Genomic DNA, 15228 nt, shown 5'->3' with positions numbered 1-15228 from the left:
TCCTCACATACTGGTAAAACTGGGGGTCAGGCAGGAAGTTAGAGAGAAAGCTGACGGGGTTGGAACCAGGCAACACCTTGTGGCAGAGGGTGTTGTAGGGGAAGATTCGGTAGGGTCCCTGTCAGGGGTGGGATCCTGACAGAGGCCTGGCAAACAGAGAGAAGGCTGCGGGGCCGCGCCTGCGCTTCATGGCGGCGGTGCCCTAGGAGGGGACAAGAGGCGAGATTTATTGTGCTGAGTGAGAAGCGAGATCAAAGCAAGAAGGAGAATACCGGTAGGAGTCGTGCTGTAGGATCGGGGCGGCATCCTGCTGGGGTGTAAACGACCAGCGGCCGGAGCGCCGAGGAGGTACAGAGCTCTGGGCCATGCTTCAAACCAATGGCGGGACAGTCGGTCACAGGCGGGCTGTCTCGCCTAAATCGCCTGTGCAGACATAGGGGGCGGCCTTTGGAGAGGGGCGACTCTGGGGTCCCGGAGGGGCTCCGAGCCTGCCCGTCGTACGGGTGGGTCCCGGCCGTGACACCTGGGAGGGATGGAGGATTAGCAGAAGATCATCTAATCGAGTTGTGAGGGAGCACGAGAGGCAGACGCAGCAGTTGTGGGGACTGTCCCGTGGGCGCGGCAGGGGAGGACCGCGGCACATAGCGCTAGCGGGAGGGCACAGATTTCCACCTGCGGGGAGAGCTCTGGAGGTGCCATTGGACCGGCCAGACTTGCGCAGCCTGGTGAACCGTATTCCGGACTGAGGACCCAGAGACCTTCAGTAAAGAGGTAAAGAGACTGCAACCTGGTGTCCTCGTTATTGACTGCGACCGGCACTACACTACCACCATCATCCACATCTATTACTGTACGCCCATCAGCAGGGTCACGGACCGGGTCTAGCCACCGTGACAACCCCGGAGCAGAGACTCAGAGGCCCAGTACCGGGTACCACTCGGCCCTGCGGCAGTGGGGGCGCTACAGTAACTCTGGTATAAGTGCTCAGCATAGAGCGCAGACTAAATGTGAGCCGAGCCCTACTGCAAGGAGTGTAATTTCTCAAATGGGGTCCCTTGAGGGGCATTCTTTTTTCTGGCATTTAGGAGCTCTGAATTTGAAGTCTGCAAACTATTCTATGATAACAAAAGTCTGTAAGGGTAAAGTTGAAAAGTAAAAGGTGATTTTTATATACTTTCGATTGCTGAACTTTTGTTCACAAACATTGACTCCATAGGCTTTTTCTTGCACCATACTTTGACCCATTTGCTTGACCTTTGGTGGATGATTGTGGTCTTATTAGATTGGTTAGAAATGGTTTTTCATGGTACAGAAGTAGAGAAAAGAAATTCCTTCCATACTTTTCTCAAGACAGTGCTATTGTGAATTGCAGTGATGTTCCTTGGCTGTTGGAAAGAATTTACATTAAGTGCAATATGAGAGAATAGTGAGTCTTTATTGATTCATCCAAAAAAGTCTGCAAGCTGTGCTACTTCAAAATGGCCACAAGTGTGCTTCAGGGCAGTTCTGTGCACGTGAAGAAAAACCATGAGAAATTATACTTTAATTTTCAAGAAACTTTACAAGGATCAAGGATGGTCAATGTGTGGTGATCTGAAAATTCTCTCATTGCTGCTTGGGAAATAAGCAGGATACAGGAAGTACCTATGCTTTATGTGTGAATGAGAGAACTGGGATAGGACTAATCACTAGTGTTGAGCGATACCGTCCGATACTTGAAAGTATCGGTATCGGAAAGTATCGGCCGATACCGGCAAAGTATCGGATCTAATCCGATACCGATACCCGATACCAATACAAGTCAATGGGACCCAAGAATCGGACGGTATCCCTGATGGTTCCCAGGGTCTGAAGGAGAGGAAACTCTCCTTCAGGCCCTGGGATCCATATTAATGTGTAAAATAAAGAATTAAAATAAAAAATATTGCTATACTCACCTCTCCGACGCAGCCTGGACCTCACCGAGGGAACCGGCAGCGTTCTTTGCTTAAAATGCGCGCGTTTACTTCCTTCCGTGACGTCACGGCTTGTGATTGGTCGCGTGCCGCCCATGTGACCGCGACGCGACCAATCACAGCAATGTTGTTTCGATCCCGATACCACAAAAGTATCGGATCTCGGTATCGGAATTCCGATACCGCTAAGTATCGGCCGATACCCGATACTTGCGGTATCGGAATGCTCAACACTACTAATCACTGGAGTCAAAAAAGTTGGCCAACATGAACATCTTTGCAATCTGGACTCAAGCACATAGTTGCAGAAAGGTTAGGTATTCCCACTAAAGATCTCCATTAAGCTTGGACTGATAATCAGAAACTCACAAAGGACAATGTGTTTGAAAAAATGAAAGCTGTTGAGAAAAGGGCTTGGGATTATTTTAATGAAGTAGTGACAAAATTTCTAGGCAACAGCAAAGATCCAAAGATCCAAAATGTAAGTTCATTGTGGAAAACATGCTAAAATGTTTCAAAGCCTTGGGTTGTCTGATGAATTTGAAGTTACATTTTTTTAAATTCCAATTTGGACTACTTTCCTGAAAACCTTAATGCTGTTAGCGAAGAGCAAAGAGAAAGATTTGACAAGGAAATCAAGGAGATTAAACGACGATACCATGGAAGATGAAAAGTGAACCTGATGTGGGACTACTACTGGATGCTACACACAGATGATCTATAGGCCTTCTATAAGAGAAAAGGTATTAAGAAAAGCTTTGACGAAAAAGAAAAGGCGCAAGAATTCATTTCAAATAAAGTTCCAGATTGTATGTCCAATACATTTTTAGATATAATACTGTGTACATTTTTCTTTAAAATCCATATATAATACTTTAAGATAGAAGTGTGTTTTTTTAAATCGGGGCATAAGAAAACATAAGAGTCAGCCATTGAAACAGTTTTCATAAACCGAAATTTTGCATACCTGTGTAATTATATTTTTCTGTGAGTCAAATAGCGCTCGTCCCCTCCCGAGTCTCGCTGCGTGGCTAAGTAGTACTGTACAGCTACATATGGGGTATTGCCATGACCAGCAGAAATTGTGTGACAAATTTTAATGCCATTTTTATCTGTTTCTCTGTGTGACAATGTAAAATCTGTGGCTAAAAACAATCTTTTTGGTAAAAATGTAATTATTTTTGTCTTCACTGCTTAATGGTATAACATTCTGTGACATACTCTTGGTGTCAATATGATCACTGCACCCTTAGATGAATTCATTGAGACATGTAGTTTGTAAAATAGGGTCACTTATGAAGGGGTTCTGGCACCTCAGGGGCTCTTCCGGTAGGTCATGGCACCCGCAAACCATAACAGCAAAATCTGCACTACAAAATGGTGCTCCTTCCCTTTTGAACTTTCCATTGTGCCTGAAAAGTAGTTCCTAATTAGATGTAGAGTATTGGCGCACTCAGAAGAAATTGCACAAGAAACTGTATGGTCCATTTTTTCATATTAGCCCTTATAGAAATTAAAAACTTGGGGCTAAAACAACATTTTAGTGATAAAAATGTAATTTTTTTCTTCACTGCCCAATGGTATAAAATGCACTGCACCTTCAGGGGTATAGTTTGTAAAACGAGGTCATTTATAGAGGGTTCTGCTGTTCTGGCCCATTAATCTGAACTCCAATATGGTGTTCCTTCCCTTCTGAGCTTTGTACTGTGCCGCAAAAGTAGTTTTCGACCATACATGGGGGTATTGGCGTACTCAGGAGAAATTGCGTAACAATTTTTTTGTATTATTCCTTACACCCCTAGATGAATTAATGAAGATGTGTAAGTTCCAAAATGTGTTTCTGCTGTTTTGGCATGTCAGGGGCTTTTCAAATGTGACATGGCTTCTGCAATCTATTTCAACCAAAATTGTGCTCTAGAACGCAATTGGCACCCCTTCCCTTTGGAGCCTTGCCATGTGCCCAAAAAGTAGTTTTTCACTAGATGTGGGGTATCTGCATACTCAGGAGAAATCACAGAACAGATTTTTTGCTCCATTTTTTCCTGTTATCTTGTGAAAAGGAAACCCATAGCTAGAGCAACATTTTTGTGGGAAAAATTTATTTTTTCATTTTCACAGCTCAATCTAAAATTCTGTGAATTACCTGTAGGTTCAATATGCTCACCATACCTCTAGGTAATTTCCCTGCTTGGGTGTAGTTTCCAAAATGGCATTGCTTGTTCGGGTTTTCCACTGTTTAGGAACATCAGGGCTCTTCAAATGAGACATGTCATCACTATCTATTCCAGCCACTTTTGGAATCCAAAAGTTGAATGGTGCTCCTTCCCTTCCGAGTCTTGCTGTTTTCCCTAAACAGTAGTTATCCACTACATATGGGGTATTGGTGTACTCAAGAGAAACTGCACAACAAATTATACTATCGATTTTCTCCTGTTACCCTTTTGAAAATGGAATATTTGGGCTAAAGCGATATTATGTGGTAAAAAAAATAAACATTTTCATTTTTTTACTTCCACATTGTTTTAATTCCGGTGAAGCCCTTAAAGGGTTAATAAATGTCTTGAATGTGGTTTTGAGCACTTTCATGGGTGTAGTTTTTAAAATGGTGTCACTTTTGGGTATTTTTTGCCACATAGGCCCCTCAATGTCCATTCAAGTGGGATGTGGTCTGTAAAAATATTTTTTTTGTGGAAATTTTGTTGGAAAAATGTGAAGGAGTCATGTGGTAAATGGTATTCATTAACTATTTTTACGGGTTGTCGCTTTGTTATAAGGTCAGTTGTGACAATAGTAAACACAATTCAATAATCTCAGCTCCCTATTCTCTAAAGGTACCGTCACACTCAGCGACGCTGCAGCGATATAGACAACGAGCCGATCGCTGCAGCGTCGCTGTTTAGGTCGCTGGGGAGCTGTCACACAGACAGCTCTCTCCAGCGACCAACGATCAGGGGAACGACTTCGGCATCGTTGAAACTGTCTTCAACGATGCCGAAGTCCCCCTGCAGCACCCGGGTAACCAGGGTAAACATCGGGTTGCTAAGCGCAGGGCCGCGCTTAGTAACCCGATATTTACCCTGGTTACCATTGTAAAAGTAAAAAAAAAAACAGTACATACTCACCTTCTGATGTCTGTCACGTCCCCCGCCGGCGGCTTCCCTGCACTGAATGTGTCAGCGCCGGCACCCGGCAGTAACAGCGGTGACGTCACCGCTGTGCTCTGCTTTACGGCCGGCACTGACAGTCAGTGCAGGGAAGCTCTCGGCAGCAGCGCATGCATTTAGCAGCGCTCCTGCCGAAAGCAGTTTAACCCTGTGGACGCCGGGGGACGTGACAGACATCAGAAGGTGAGTATGTACTGTTTTTTTTTTTACTTTTACAATGGTAACCAGGGTAAATATCGGGTTACCAAGCGCGGCCCTGAACTTAATAACCCGATGTTTACCCTGGTTACCATTGTAAAACATTGCAGGCATCGTTGCTTTTGCTGTCAAACACAATGATACACACCGATCTGACGACCAAATAAAGTTCTGGACTTCTAGCTCCGACCAGCGATATCACAGCAGGATCCAGATCGCTGCTGCGTGTCAAACACAACGAGATCGCTATCCAGGACGCTGCAACGTCACGGATCGCTGTCGTTCTCGTTGTAAAGTCGCTCAGTGTGAAGGTACCTTAACACTTTTTTTGTCAATTCATCCACTGGTTGTTCATTATACAAATAATCCAATTCAAAACTCCTGCGACCTTGAAAATCCAATCCAATCTTACATTTTTTTTTTTATAATTCACACAAATTCCGCTTTTGCCAATGGCGACTATCTCTACTAATCTAATCGCATTACTCTTTTCTCACTTTCCCTCCCTCAGTCTCTTGTTAATTTCAAATTGTTTTAACCCACTAATGCTAACTACCGTATTTTCCGGCGTATAAGACGACTGGGCGTATAAGACGACCCCCAACTTTTCCAGTTAAAATATAAAATCTTCTTAAAAGTGACTAATGTGCTTTTTTTGGGGGGAGTGGTCCTGATGACGAAGAGGGGGCGTCTCACAGGAAAGTGTGAGTGGAGTATCCCCCATTACCTCATTGTAGCTGCAGCGTGGGGTCTCTGTGCTGGGGAGCGGCGGTGGCTGCTCCTCTTTGTGCCGCGTGGGTGCTGTGCTGTGGGGCGGCGGCTCCTCTTCATGCAGCGTCGGGGCTCTGTGCTGTGGGGCGGCGTATCTTCGTGCAGAGTCAGTCGGGGCTCCTCCAGCACCTCCTCAAAGCCCGGAGGCCCCGGCAGCTCCATTGCTGCGATGCGGTGGCCTCCAGGAAAATGGCTGCTGGGGGCGGCGCATGCTCAGATTCAGATCTCGTCTCCCGGCTGCACGAAGAGGAGCCGCTGCCCCACAGCACAGCACCCACACGGCACAAAGAGGAGCAGCAGCCGCCACCTCTCCCCAGCACAGAGACCCCACGCTGCAGCTACAATGAGGTAATGGGGGATACTCCACTCACACTTTCCTGTGACATGCCCCCTCTTCGTCATCGGGACAACTCCCCCCCACCCACCATATACACATTGGTGTCTGCACTCGGCGTACAAGACGACACCCGGCGTATAAGACGACCCCCGACTTTTAAGAAGATTTTCAGGGGTTAAAAAGTCGTCTTATACGCCTGACAATACGGTACCTATTTCGATAATTTTTGCCAGAGCTGTATATTTAAAAGACCACCACATCAAAACCCTGTCATGGGCAGCCCAATCTCCAGACCTGAACCCTATTGAAAACCTCTGGAATGTAATCAAGAGGATGATGGATAGACACAAGCCATCAAACAAAGAACTGCTTAATTTTTTGCACCAGAAGCAGTGTGAAAGACTGGTGGAAAGCATGGCAAGACGAATGAAAGCTGTGATTAAAAATCATGGTTATTCCTCAAAATATTGATTTCTAAACTCTTCCTGAGTTAAAACATTAGTGTTGCTGTTTCTAAATGAGTGTGAACTTGTTTCCTTTGCATTATTTGAGGTCTGAAAGTACTGTTTGTTTGTTTTTTGATTTTTACCATTTTTCTTTGTCACAAAAAAAATACAAAATGTATTACTTGGAAATTCGGAGACATGGTGTCAGAAGTTTATAGAATAAATGAACAATTTACATTTTACTCAAAAATATACATATAAAGAGAAAAATCAGACAAACTGAAGATTTTGCAGTGGTCTAGTTTTTGCCAGAGCTGTTCATCTTGGCTTAAGGAGTCGCAAAGCTTATATTACAATTTTGTCTCTACCTAACAGATCTACTTGTGTACTCCATTCATTGAACTTTTGTAGATCTTACTTTTGTCTTATAGATTGCAACTCTGTTTATTTTGTCTGCATTAATCTGTCTTTTGTTTTACAATGTTTTAATCTAATATTTTGCTGTGTAATAACTTGTATGATGCAAGTTCTGTTCATATACTGTTATCACAGATTTTCAAGATTTATATTGATTCTAGATGTTTAATTTACTTATTGTGTGTCATGACAGAAAGCGTTCTTCGCCCTGGGTTGTGAATGATCTCCAGTAAACTCTGTAACCATCTTTGCCGATTTATTTCTTCAATCATCTTTCCTGTATCATGCATTAGCTGAGTCTCTGCAACTGATCTCTCTCTAAAACAAACAGAAAGTGAAATGGTTAGAGAAAGTATCATTCACATTACTGTTCTTTGATTTTACACTATAAAGCAGCGGTGATGCTTAGACACACTCCTCGCATGATAAAAGGAAATCACAAGGCCATAAGCAGAATGTAACCTTATCATATACAGTATGTCATAATAGAAATTGTAGCCTAATAGTGTTAGTGTACTACTTTTTAATTTTTATTAAATGTATAATAGCTACTAGAGGTCAGAAAATATCTTCTTCTCAAATCCCTAACTGGACCCATTACAAGTATGTTAACTCCTGTTGCCTGGTGCCACCGTATTCAATGCACAGGTTATACCGGTAATGGGTGACACGCCAAAACCAATATATATATATATATATATATATATATATATATATATATATACAGTGCCTACAAGTAGTATTCAACCCCCTGCAGATTTAGCAGGTTTAATAAGATGCAAATAAGTTAGAGCCTTCAAACTTCAAACAAGAGCAGGATTTATTAACAGATGCATAAATCTTACAAACCAAAAAGTTTTGTTGCTAAGTTAAATTTTTATAAATTTTAAACATAAAAGTGTGGGTCAATTATTATTCAACCCCTAGGTTTAATATTTTGTGGAATAACCTTTGTTTGCAATTACAGCTAATAATCGTCTTTTATAAGACCTGATCAGGCAGCACAGGTCTCTGGAGTTATCTTGGTCCACTCCTCCATGCAGATCTTCTCCAAGTTATCTAGGTTCTTTGGGTGTCTCATGTGGACTTTAATCTTGAGCTCCTTCCACAAGTTTTCAATTGGGTTAAAGTCAGGAGACTGACTAGGCCACTGCAACACCTTGATTTTTTGCCTCTTGAACCAGGCCTTGGTTTTCTTGGCTGTGTGCTTTGGGTCATTGTCTTGTTGGAAGATGAAATGACGACCCATCTTAAGATCCTTGATGGAGGAGCGGAGGTTCTTGGCCAAAATCTCCAGGTAGGCCGTGCTATCCATCTTCCCATGGATGCGGACCAGATGGCCAGGCCCCTTGGCTGAGAAACAGCCCCACAGCATGATGTTGCCACCACTATGCTTGACTGTAGGGATGGTATTCTTGGGGTCGTATGCAGTGCCATCCAGTCTCCAAACGTCACGTGTGTGGTTGGCACCAAAGATCTCGATCTTGGTCTCATCAGACCAGAGAACCTTGAACCAGTCAGTCTCAGAGTCCTCCAAGTGATCATGAGCAAACTGTAGACGAGCCTTGACATGACGCTTTGAAAGTAAAGGTACCTTACGGGCTCGTCTGGAATGGAGACCATTGCGGTGGAGTACGTTACTTATGGTATTGACTGAAACCAATGTCCCCACTGCCATGAGATCTTCCTGGAGCTCCTTCCTTGTTGTCCTTGGGTTAGCCTTGACTCTTCGGACAAGCCTGGCCTCGGCACGGGAGGAAACTTTCAAAGGCTGTCCAGGCCGTGGAAGGCTAACAGTAGTTCCATAAGCCTTCCACTTCCGGATGATGCTCCCAACAGTGGAGACAGGTAGGCCCAACTCCTTGGAAAGGGTTTTGTACCCCTTGCCAGCCTTGTGACCCTCCATGATCTTGTCTCTGATGGCCTTGGAATGCTCCTTTGTCTTCCCCATGTTGACCATGTATGAGTGCTGTTCACAAGTTTGCGGAGGGTCTTAAATAGTCAGAAAAGGCTGGAAAAAGAGATAATTAATCCAAACATGTGAAGCTCATTGTTCTTTGTGCCTGAACTACTTCTTAATACTTTAGGGGAACCAAACAGGATTCTGGTGGGTTGAGGGGTTGAATAATAAATGACCCTCTGAAAAAACTTTTCCCAATTTAAAAAATAAATAAACAAAGAAATAACATTCTTTTTTGCTGTAGTGCATTTCACACTTCCAGGCTGATCTACAGCCCAAATGTCGCAATGCCAAGTTAATTACAAATGTGTAAACCTGCTAAATCTGCAGGGGGTTGAATACTACTTGTAGGCACTGTATATTGTTGTGAATTTGGATTCTGGGCTCCCCCGGTGGCCGCTTGTGGAATTGGACTTGTCATCCTCTTTCCTGTTTCACCTGGTTCCATCAGTAGTGGGTGTCGCTATTTAAGCTCATTTCTCTGGTGGTTTCTTGCCGGTCAACAATGTTATCTGATGCCTCTCAGTGCTTGTTCCTGCTTCTAGACAACTACTAGATAAGTTGGACTTTTGTCCATGTTTTGTTTTGCCTATTTGTTCCAGTTCACAGCTGAAGTTTTGTTACTGTGTCTGGAAAGCTCTCGTTGATCAGGGATTGCTACTCTGGCGTTATGAGTTAATGCCAGAGTTTAAGGTAATCTCTGGATGGTGTTTTGTTAGTGTTTTTCTGCTGACCATGAAAGTATACTATCTGTCTTCTGCTATCTAGTAAGCGGACCTCAAATTTGCTAAGACTATTTTCCTGCTGCGTTTGTTGTTTCATCTGAACTCACCGTCATTATATGTGGGGGGCTACTGTCTTCTTTGGAATATTTCTCTAGAGGTGAGCCAGGTCTTATATTTCCCTCTGCTAGCTATTTAGGTCTTAGGCCAGAGCTGGGCATCTAGCGATAAATAGGAAATGCTACCTGGCTATTTCTAGTTGCGCGGCAGGCTTAGTTCATGGTCAGTATAGTTCCATCTTCCGAGAGCTTGTCCCTCTATAGGCTTGCTATGATCTCTGCCTGCAGAGATCTTGACAGTTTGACCGGCCCATAAAGTGTTAAAGACCCAGGTTGAGAAAGGAGAGTTATAAGAAGTCTGCTGGAATTTTTTTTTTTTTTTTCCTCCAGTCTGCCTTGCTGCAGTCTTTTTTCTCTCTCTCCTCCTAATCTCTGTATGCTCTGTGTGCACCTGACAATAATGAATCTCCAGAGTGTAACTGCGGGTTTGAATAATCTCATCACGAAAGTACAAAATTTACAAGATTTTGTGGTACATGCTCCGGTATCTGAACCGAGAATTCCTTTGCCGGAGTTCTTCACAGGGAATAGAGCTAGCTTCCAGAATTTCCGAAATAATTGTAAGCTTTATTTGTCCCTGAAGTCTCGTTCAGCTGGAGACCCTGCTCAGCAGGTTAGGATTGTGATTTCCTTGCTCAGGGGTGACCCTCAAGATTGGGCCTTCTCATTGCCAGCAGGGGATCCTGCGTTACGCGATGTGGATGCGTTTTTTCTGGCCTTGGGCTTGCTTTATGAGGAACCTCATTTGGAACTTCAGGCAGAAAAAACTTTGATGGCACTATCTCAGGGGCAAGACGAAGCTGAAGTTTTCTGCCAAAAATTCCGTAAATGGTCTGTGCTTACTCAGTGGAATGAGTGCGCCTTGGCGGCAACTTTCAGAGAAGGTCTCTCTGATGCCGTTAAGGATGTTATGGTGGGGTTCCCTTTGCCTGCAGGTCTGAATGAGTCCATGACAATGGCTATTCAGATTGATAGGCGTCTGCGGGAGCGCAAACCGGTGCACCATCTGGCGGTGTCTATGGAAAAGACGCCAGAAAGTATGCAGTGTGATAGAATTCTGTCCAGGAGCGAGCGACAGAATTTTAGACGGAAGAATGGATTGTGTTTCTATTGTGGGGATTCTACTCATGTTATATCAGCATGCTCTAGGCGTACAAAGAAGCTTGATAAGTCTGTTTCCATTGGCACCATTCAGTCTAAGTTTATTTTGTCTGTAACCCTGATTTGCTCTTTGTCATCCATTGCCACGGACGCCTATGTTGACTCTGGCGCCGCTCTGAGTCTTATGGATTGGTCCTTTGCCAATCGTTGTGGTTTTGATTTAGAGCCTTTGGAGACTCTTATTCCTCTGAAGGGGATTGACTCCACCCCATTGGCTAATAATAAACCACAATACTGGACACAAGTAACCATGCGTATCAATCCGGATCACCAGGAGATTATTCGTTTCCTGGTGCTGTATAATTTACATGACGATTTGGTACTGGGATTGCCATGGTTGCAGTCTCACAACCCAGTCTTGGACTGGAGAGCAATGTCTGTGTTGAGCTGGGGATGTAAGGGTATTCATGGGGACGTACCTTTGGTTTCTATTTCGTCGTCCATTCCCTCTGAAATCCCTGAGTTCCTCTCTGATTATCAAGACGTCTTTGACGAACCCAAGCTTGGGTCGTTACCTCCGCACCGTGAGTGCGATTGTGCCATAGATTTGATACCGGGTTGTAAATATCCAAAGGGTCGTTTGTTTAATTTGTCTGTGCCGGAACATGCTGCTATGCGGGAATATATAAAGGAGTCTTTGGAAAAGGGACATATTCGTCCATCTTCTTCTCCCTTGGGAGCTGGGTTTTTCTTTGTCTCAAAAAAAGACGGCTCTTTGAGACCATGTATTGATTATCGGCTTCTGAATAAGATCACTGTTAAGTATCAATACCCATTGCCATTGCTTACTGATTTGTTTGCTCGTATAGAGGGTGCTAAGTGGTTCTCTAAAATTGATCTTCGTGGGGCGTATAATTTGGTGCGGATCAGGCAGGGGGATGAGTGGAAGACCGCATTTAATACGCCCGAGGGCCACTTTGAGTATTTGGTCATGCCTTTTGGTCTTTCTAATGCCCCTTCAGTTTTCCAGTCTTTTATGCATGATATTTTCCGCGATTTTCTGGATAAATTTATGATAATATATCTGGATGATATTCTGATTTTTTCTGATGACTGGGACTCTCATGTCCAGCAGGTCAGGAGAGTTTTTCAGGTTCTGCGGTCTAATTCTTTATGTGTGAAGGGGTCTAAGTGCGTTTTTGGGGTCCAGAAAATTTCCTTTTTGGGGTATATTTTTTCTCCCTCTTCCATTGAGATGGATCCCGTCAAGGTGCAAGCTATTTGTGACTGGACTCAGCCCTCCTCTCTTAAGGGTCTTCAGAGATTTTTGGGCTTTGCCAACTTTTACCGCCGATTTATTGCTGTTTTTTCGGATGTCGTTAAACCACTGACTGATTTGACCAGACAAGGCGCTGATGTTGCTAATTGGTCCCCTCATGCTGTAGAGGCCTTTCAGGAGCTTAAGCGCCGTTTTGCCTCTGCCCCTGTGTTGCGTCAGCCTGATGTGAATCTGCCTTTTCAGGTTGAGGTTGACGCTTCGGAGATCGGAGCTGGGGCAGTGTTGTCGCAGAAAGGTTCCGACTGCTCCGTCATTAGGCCTTGTGCCTTCTTTTCTCGCAAATTTTCGCCCGCAGAGCGGAATTATGATGTTGGGAATCGGGAGCTTTTGGCCATGAAGTGGGCGTTTGAGGAGTGGCGCCATTGGCTCGAGGGGGCTAGGCATCAGGTGGTGGTATTGACTGACCACAAAAATTTGATTTATCTTGAGACTGCCAGACGCCTGAATCCTAGACAGGCGCGCTGGTCTTTATTTTTTTCTCGCTTTAATTTTGTGGTGTCATACCTACCGGGGTCTAAGAATGTTAAGGCAGATGCCCTTTCTAGGAGTTTTGACCCGGACTCTCCTGGTAATTCTGAACCCACAGGTATCCTTAGGGAGGGAGTAATTTTGTCGGCCGTTTCTCCTGATCTGCGGCGGTCCTTGCAAGAGGTTCAGGCGGATAGACCGGATCGTTGTCCGCCTGATAGACTGTTTGTTCCGGATGATTGGACCAGCAGAGTCATCTCTGAGGTACATTCTTCTGCATTGGCAGGTCATCCCGGAATTTTTGGTACCAGGGATTTGGTGGCAAGATCCTTCTGGTGGCCTTCCCTGTCACGAGATGTGCGAGTCTTTGTGCAGTCATGTGACGTTTGTGCTCGGGCCAAGTCTTGTAGTTCTCGGGCTAGCGGACTGCTGTTGCCCTTGCCTATTCCTAAGAGGCCTTGGACACACATCTCGATGGATTTTATTTCAGATCTGCCTGTTTCCCAGAAGATGTCTGTCATCTGGGTGGTCTGTGACCGTTTCTCTAAAATGGTCCACTTGGTTCCTCTGCCCAAGTTGCCTTCTTCTTCTGAGTTGGTTCCTCTGTTTTTTCAGAATGTTGTCCGATTGCACGGTATTCCTGAGAATATTGTTTCTGACAGAGGTACCCAATTTGTGTCTAGATTTTGGCGGGCATTCTGTGCTAGGATGGGCATAGATTTGTCTTTTTCATCTGCTTTTCACCCTCAGACTAATGGCCAGACCGAGCGGACTAATCAGACCCTTGAGACATATCTGAGGTGTTTTGTCTCTGCTGACCAGGATGATTGGGTTGCTTTTTTGCCATTGGCAGAGTTCGCCCTGGTGGATCTGGTGAGGGTTCGGTGCCCCCTCCTTGAGGGGGGGGTACTGTTGTGAATTTGGATTCTGGGCTCCCCCGGTGGCCGCTTGTGGAATTGGACTTGTCATCCTCTTTCCTGTTTCACCTGGTTCCATCAGTAGTGGGTGTCGCTATTTAAGCTCATTTCTCTGGTGGTTTCTTGCCGGTCAACAATGTTATCTGATGCCTCTCAGTGCTTGTTCCTGCTTCTAGACAACTACTAGATAAGTTGGACTTTTGTCCATGTTTTGTTTTGCCTATTTGTTCCAGTTCACAGCTGAAGTTTTGTTACTGTGTCTGGAAAGCTCTCGTTGATCAGGGATTGCTACTCTGGCGTTATGAGTTAATGCCAGAGTTTAAGGTAATCTCTGGATGGTGTTTTGTTAGTGTTTTTCTGCTGACCATGAAAGTATACTATCTGTCTTCTGCTATCTAGTAAGCGGACCTCAAATTTGCTAAGACTATTTTCCTGCTGCGTTTGTTGTTTCATCTGAACTCACCGTCATTATATGTGGGGGGCTACTGTCTTCTTTGGAATATTTCTCTAGAGGTGAGCCAGGTCTTATATTTCCCTCTGCTAGCTATTTAGGTCTTAGGCCAGAGCTGGGCATCTAGCGATAAATAGGAAATGCTACCTGGCTATTTCTAGTTGCGCGGCAGGCTTAGTTCATGGTCAGTATAGTTCCATCTTCCGAGAGCTTGTCCCTCTATAGGCTTGCTATGATCTCTGCCTGCAGAGATCATGACAGTATATATATATATATATGGGTGGCACATGTTCTGCCCAGTCTGAGATACTGATGTGGCTTGGACCTGTGGTATTGCCTAGTCAGGTTCTATTGGTGTATGTGTGCTGTAATGACCCACAACCATTCACTACGCATTTCTACCTTATTGCATAGGCCTCATCAGGGGAAATTATAACCAAGGGCTAAGTATATATAAGTAAAATAATTGAGTCATGCAGTGGCACTAGATACTCATGATGACATAGGAAATTCCGCATAGAATGTGTCTGTTAGCCTCTAAGCCGTGTATCCAAGAAAGGTCTTTTCTTGGGTACTGCCCTTCTTAGGGCAGGAGTCCTTTACATGAGGCCCAACAGGGGATAATAGGGGCAGTATTTTTCCTTCCTCTTCCTCCAGCGCTGTCTTCTATGGGTGATTCCCAAGTACACAGGTGAGATCTTCCCAATTCTAGTACTTGCACTGTTGTCATCGTGGACACTTTTTATATTCTTGTGTGTCATAAGTGCAAAATATATTTTTATCATTATCTATTTGTGGGTTTTTGAGTATATCTTTTAATTATACCTTTATTAAAAGTTAAGTTTTATGGTACTCTATGCTGT

The 15228-nt window shown here is 44.3% G+C and overlaps 1 protein-coding gene across 1 annotated transcript in view; it reads right to left on the bottom strand.

The window, feature by feature from the left end:
- The window catches only part of LOC143818044 (uncharacterized), a 125859-nt gene that overhangs the window by 2914 nt on the left and 107717 nt on the right, over positions 1-15228 (bottom strand). Inside the window, exon 3 of the mRNA XM_077299483.1 lies at positions 7463-7606. Coding sequence (XP_077155598.1) covers positions 7463-7606 — 144 coding nt within the window. The remainder of the gene's footprint in view (positions 1-7462; positions 7607-15228) is intronic.

Source organism: Ranitomeya variabilis, chromosome 3 (assembly GCF_051348905.1).
Source record: "Ranitomeya variabilis isolate aRanVar5 chromosome 3, aRanVar5.hap1, whole genome shotgun sequence".
NCBI classification, from domain to species: domain Eukaryota; kingdom Metazoa; phylum Chordata; class Amphibia; order Anura; family Dendrobatidae; genus Ranitomeya; species Ranitomeya variabilis.
Note: the sequence above shows the minus strand (reverse complement) of the source record. Positions and strands in the feature narration are given on the sequence as shown.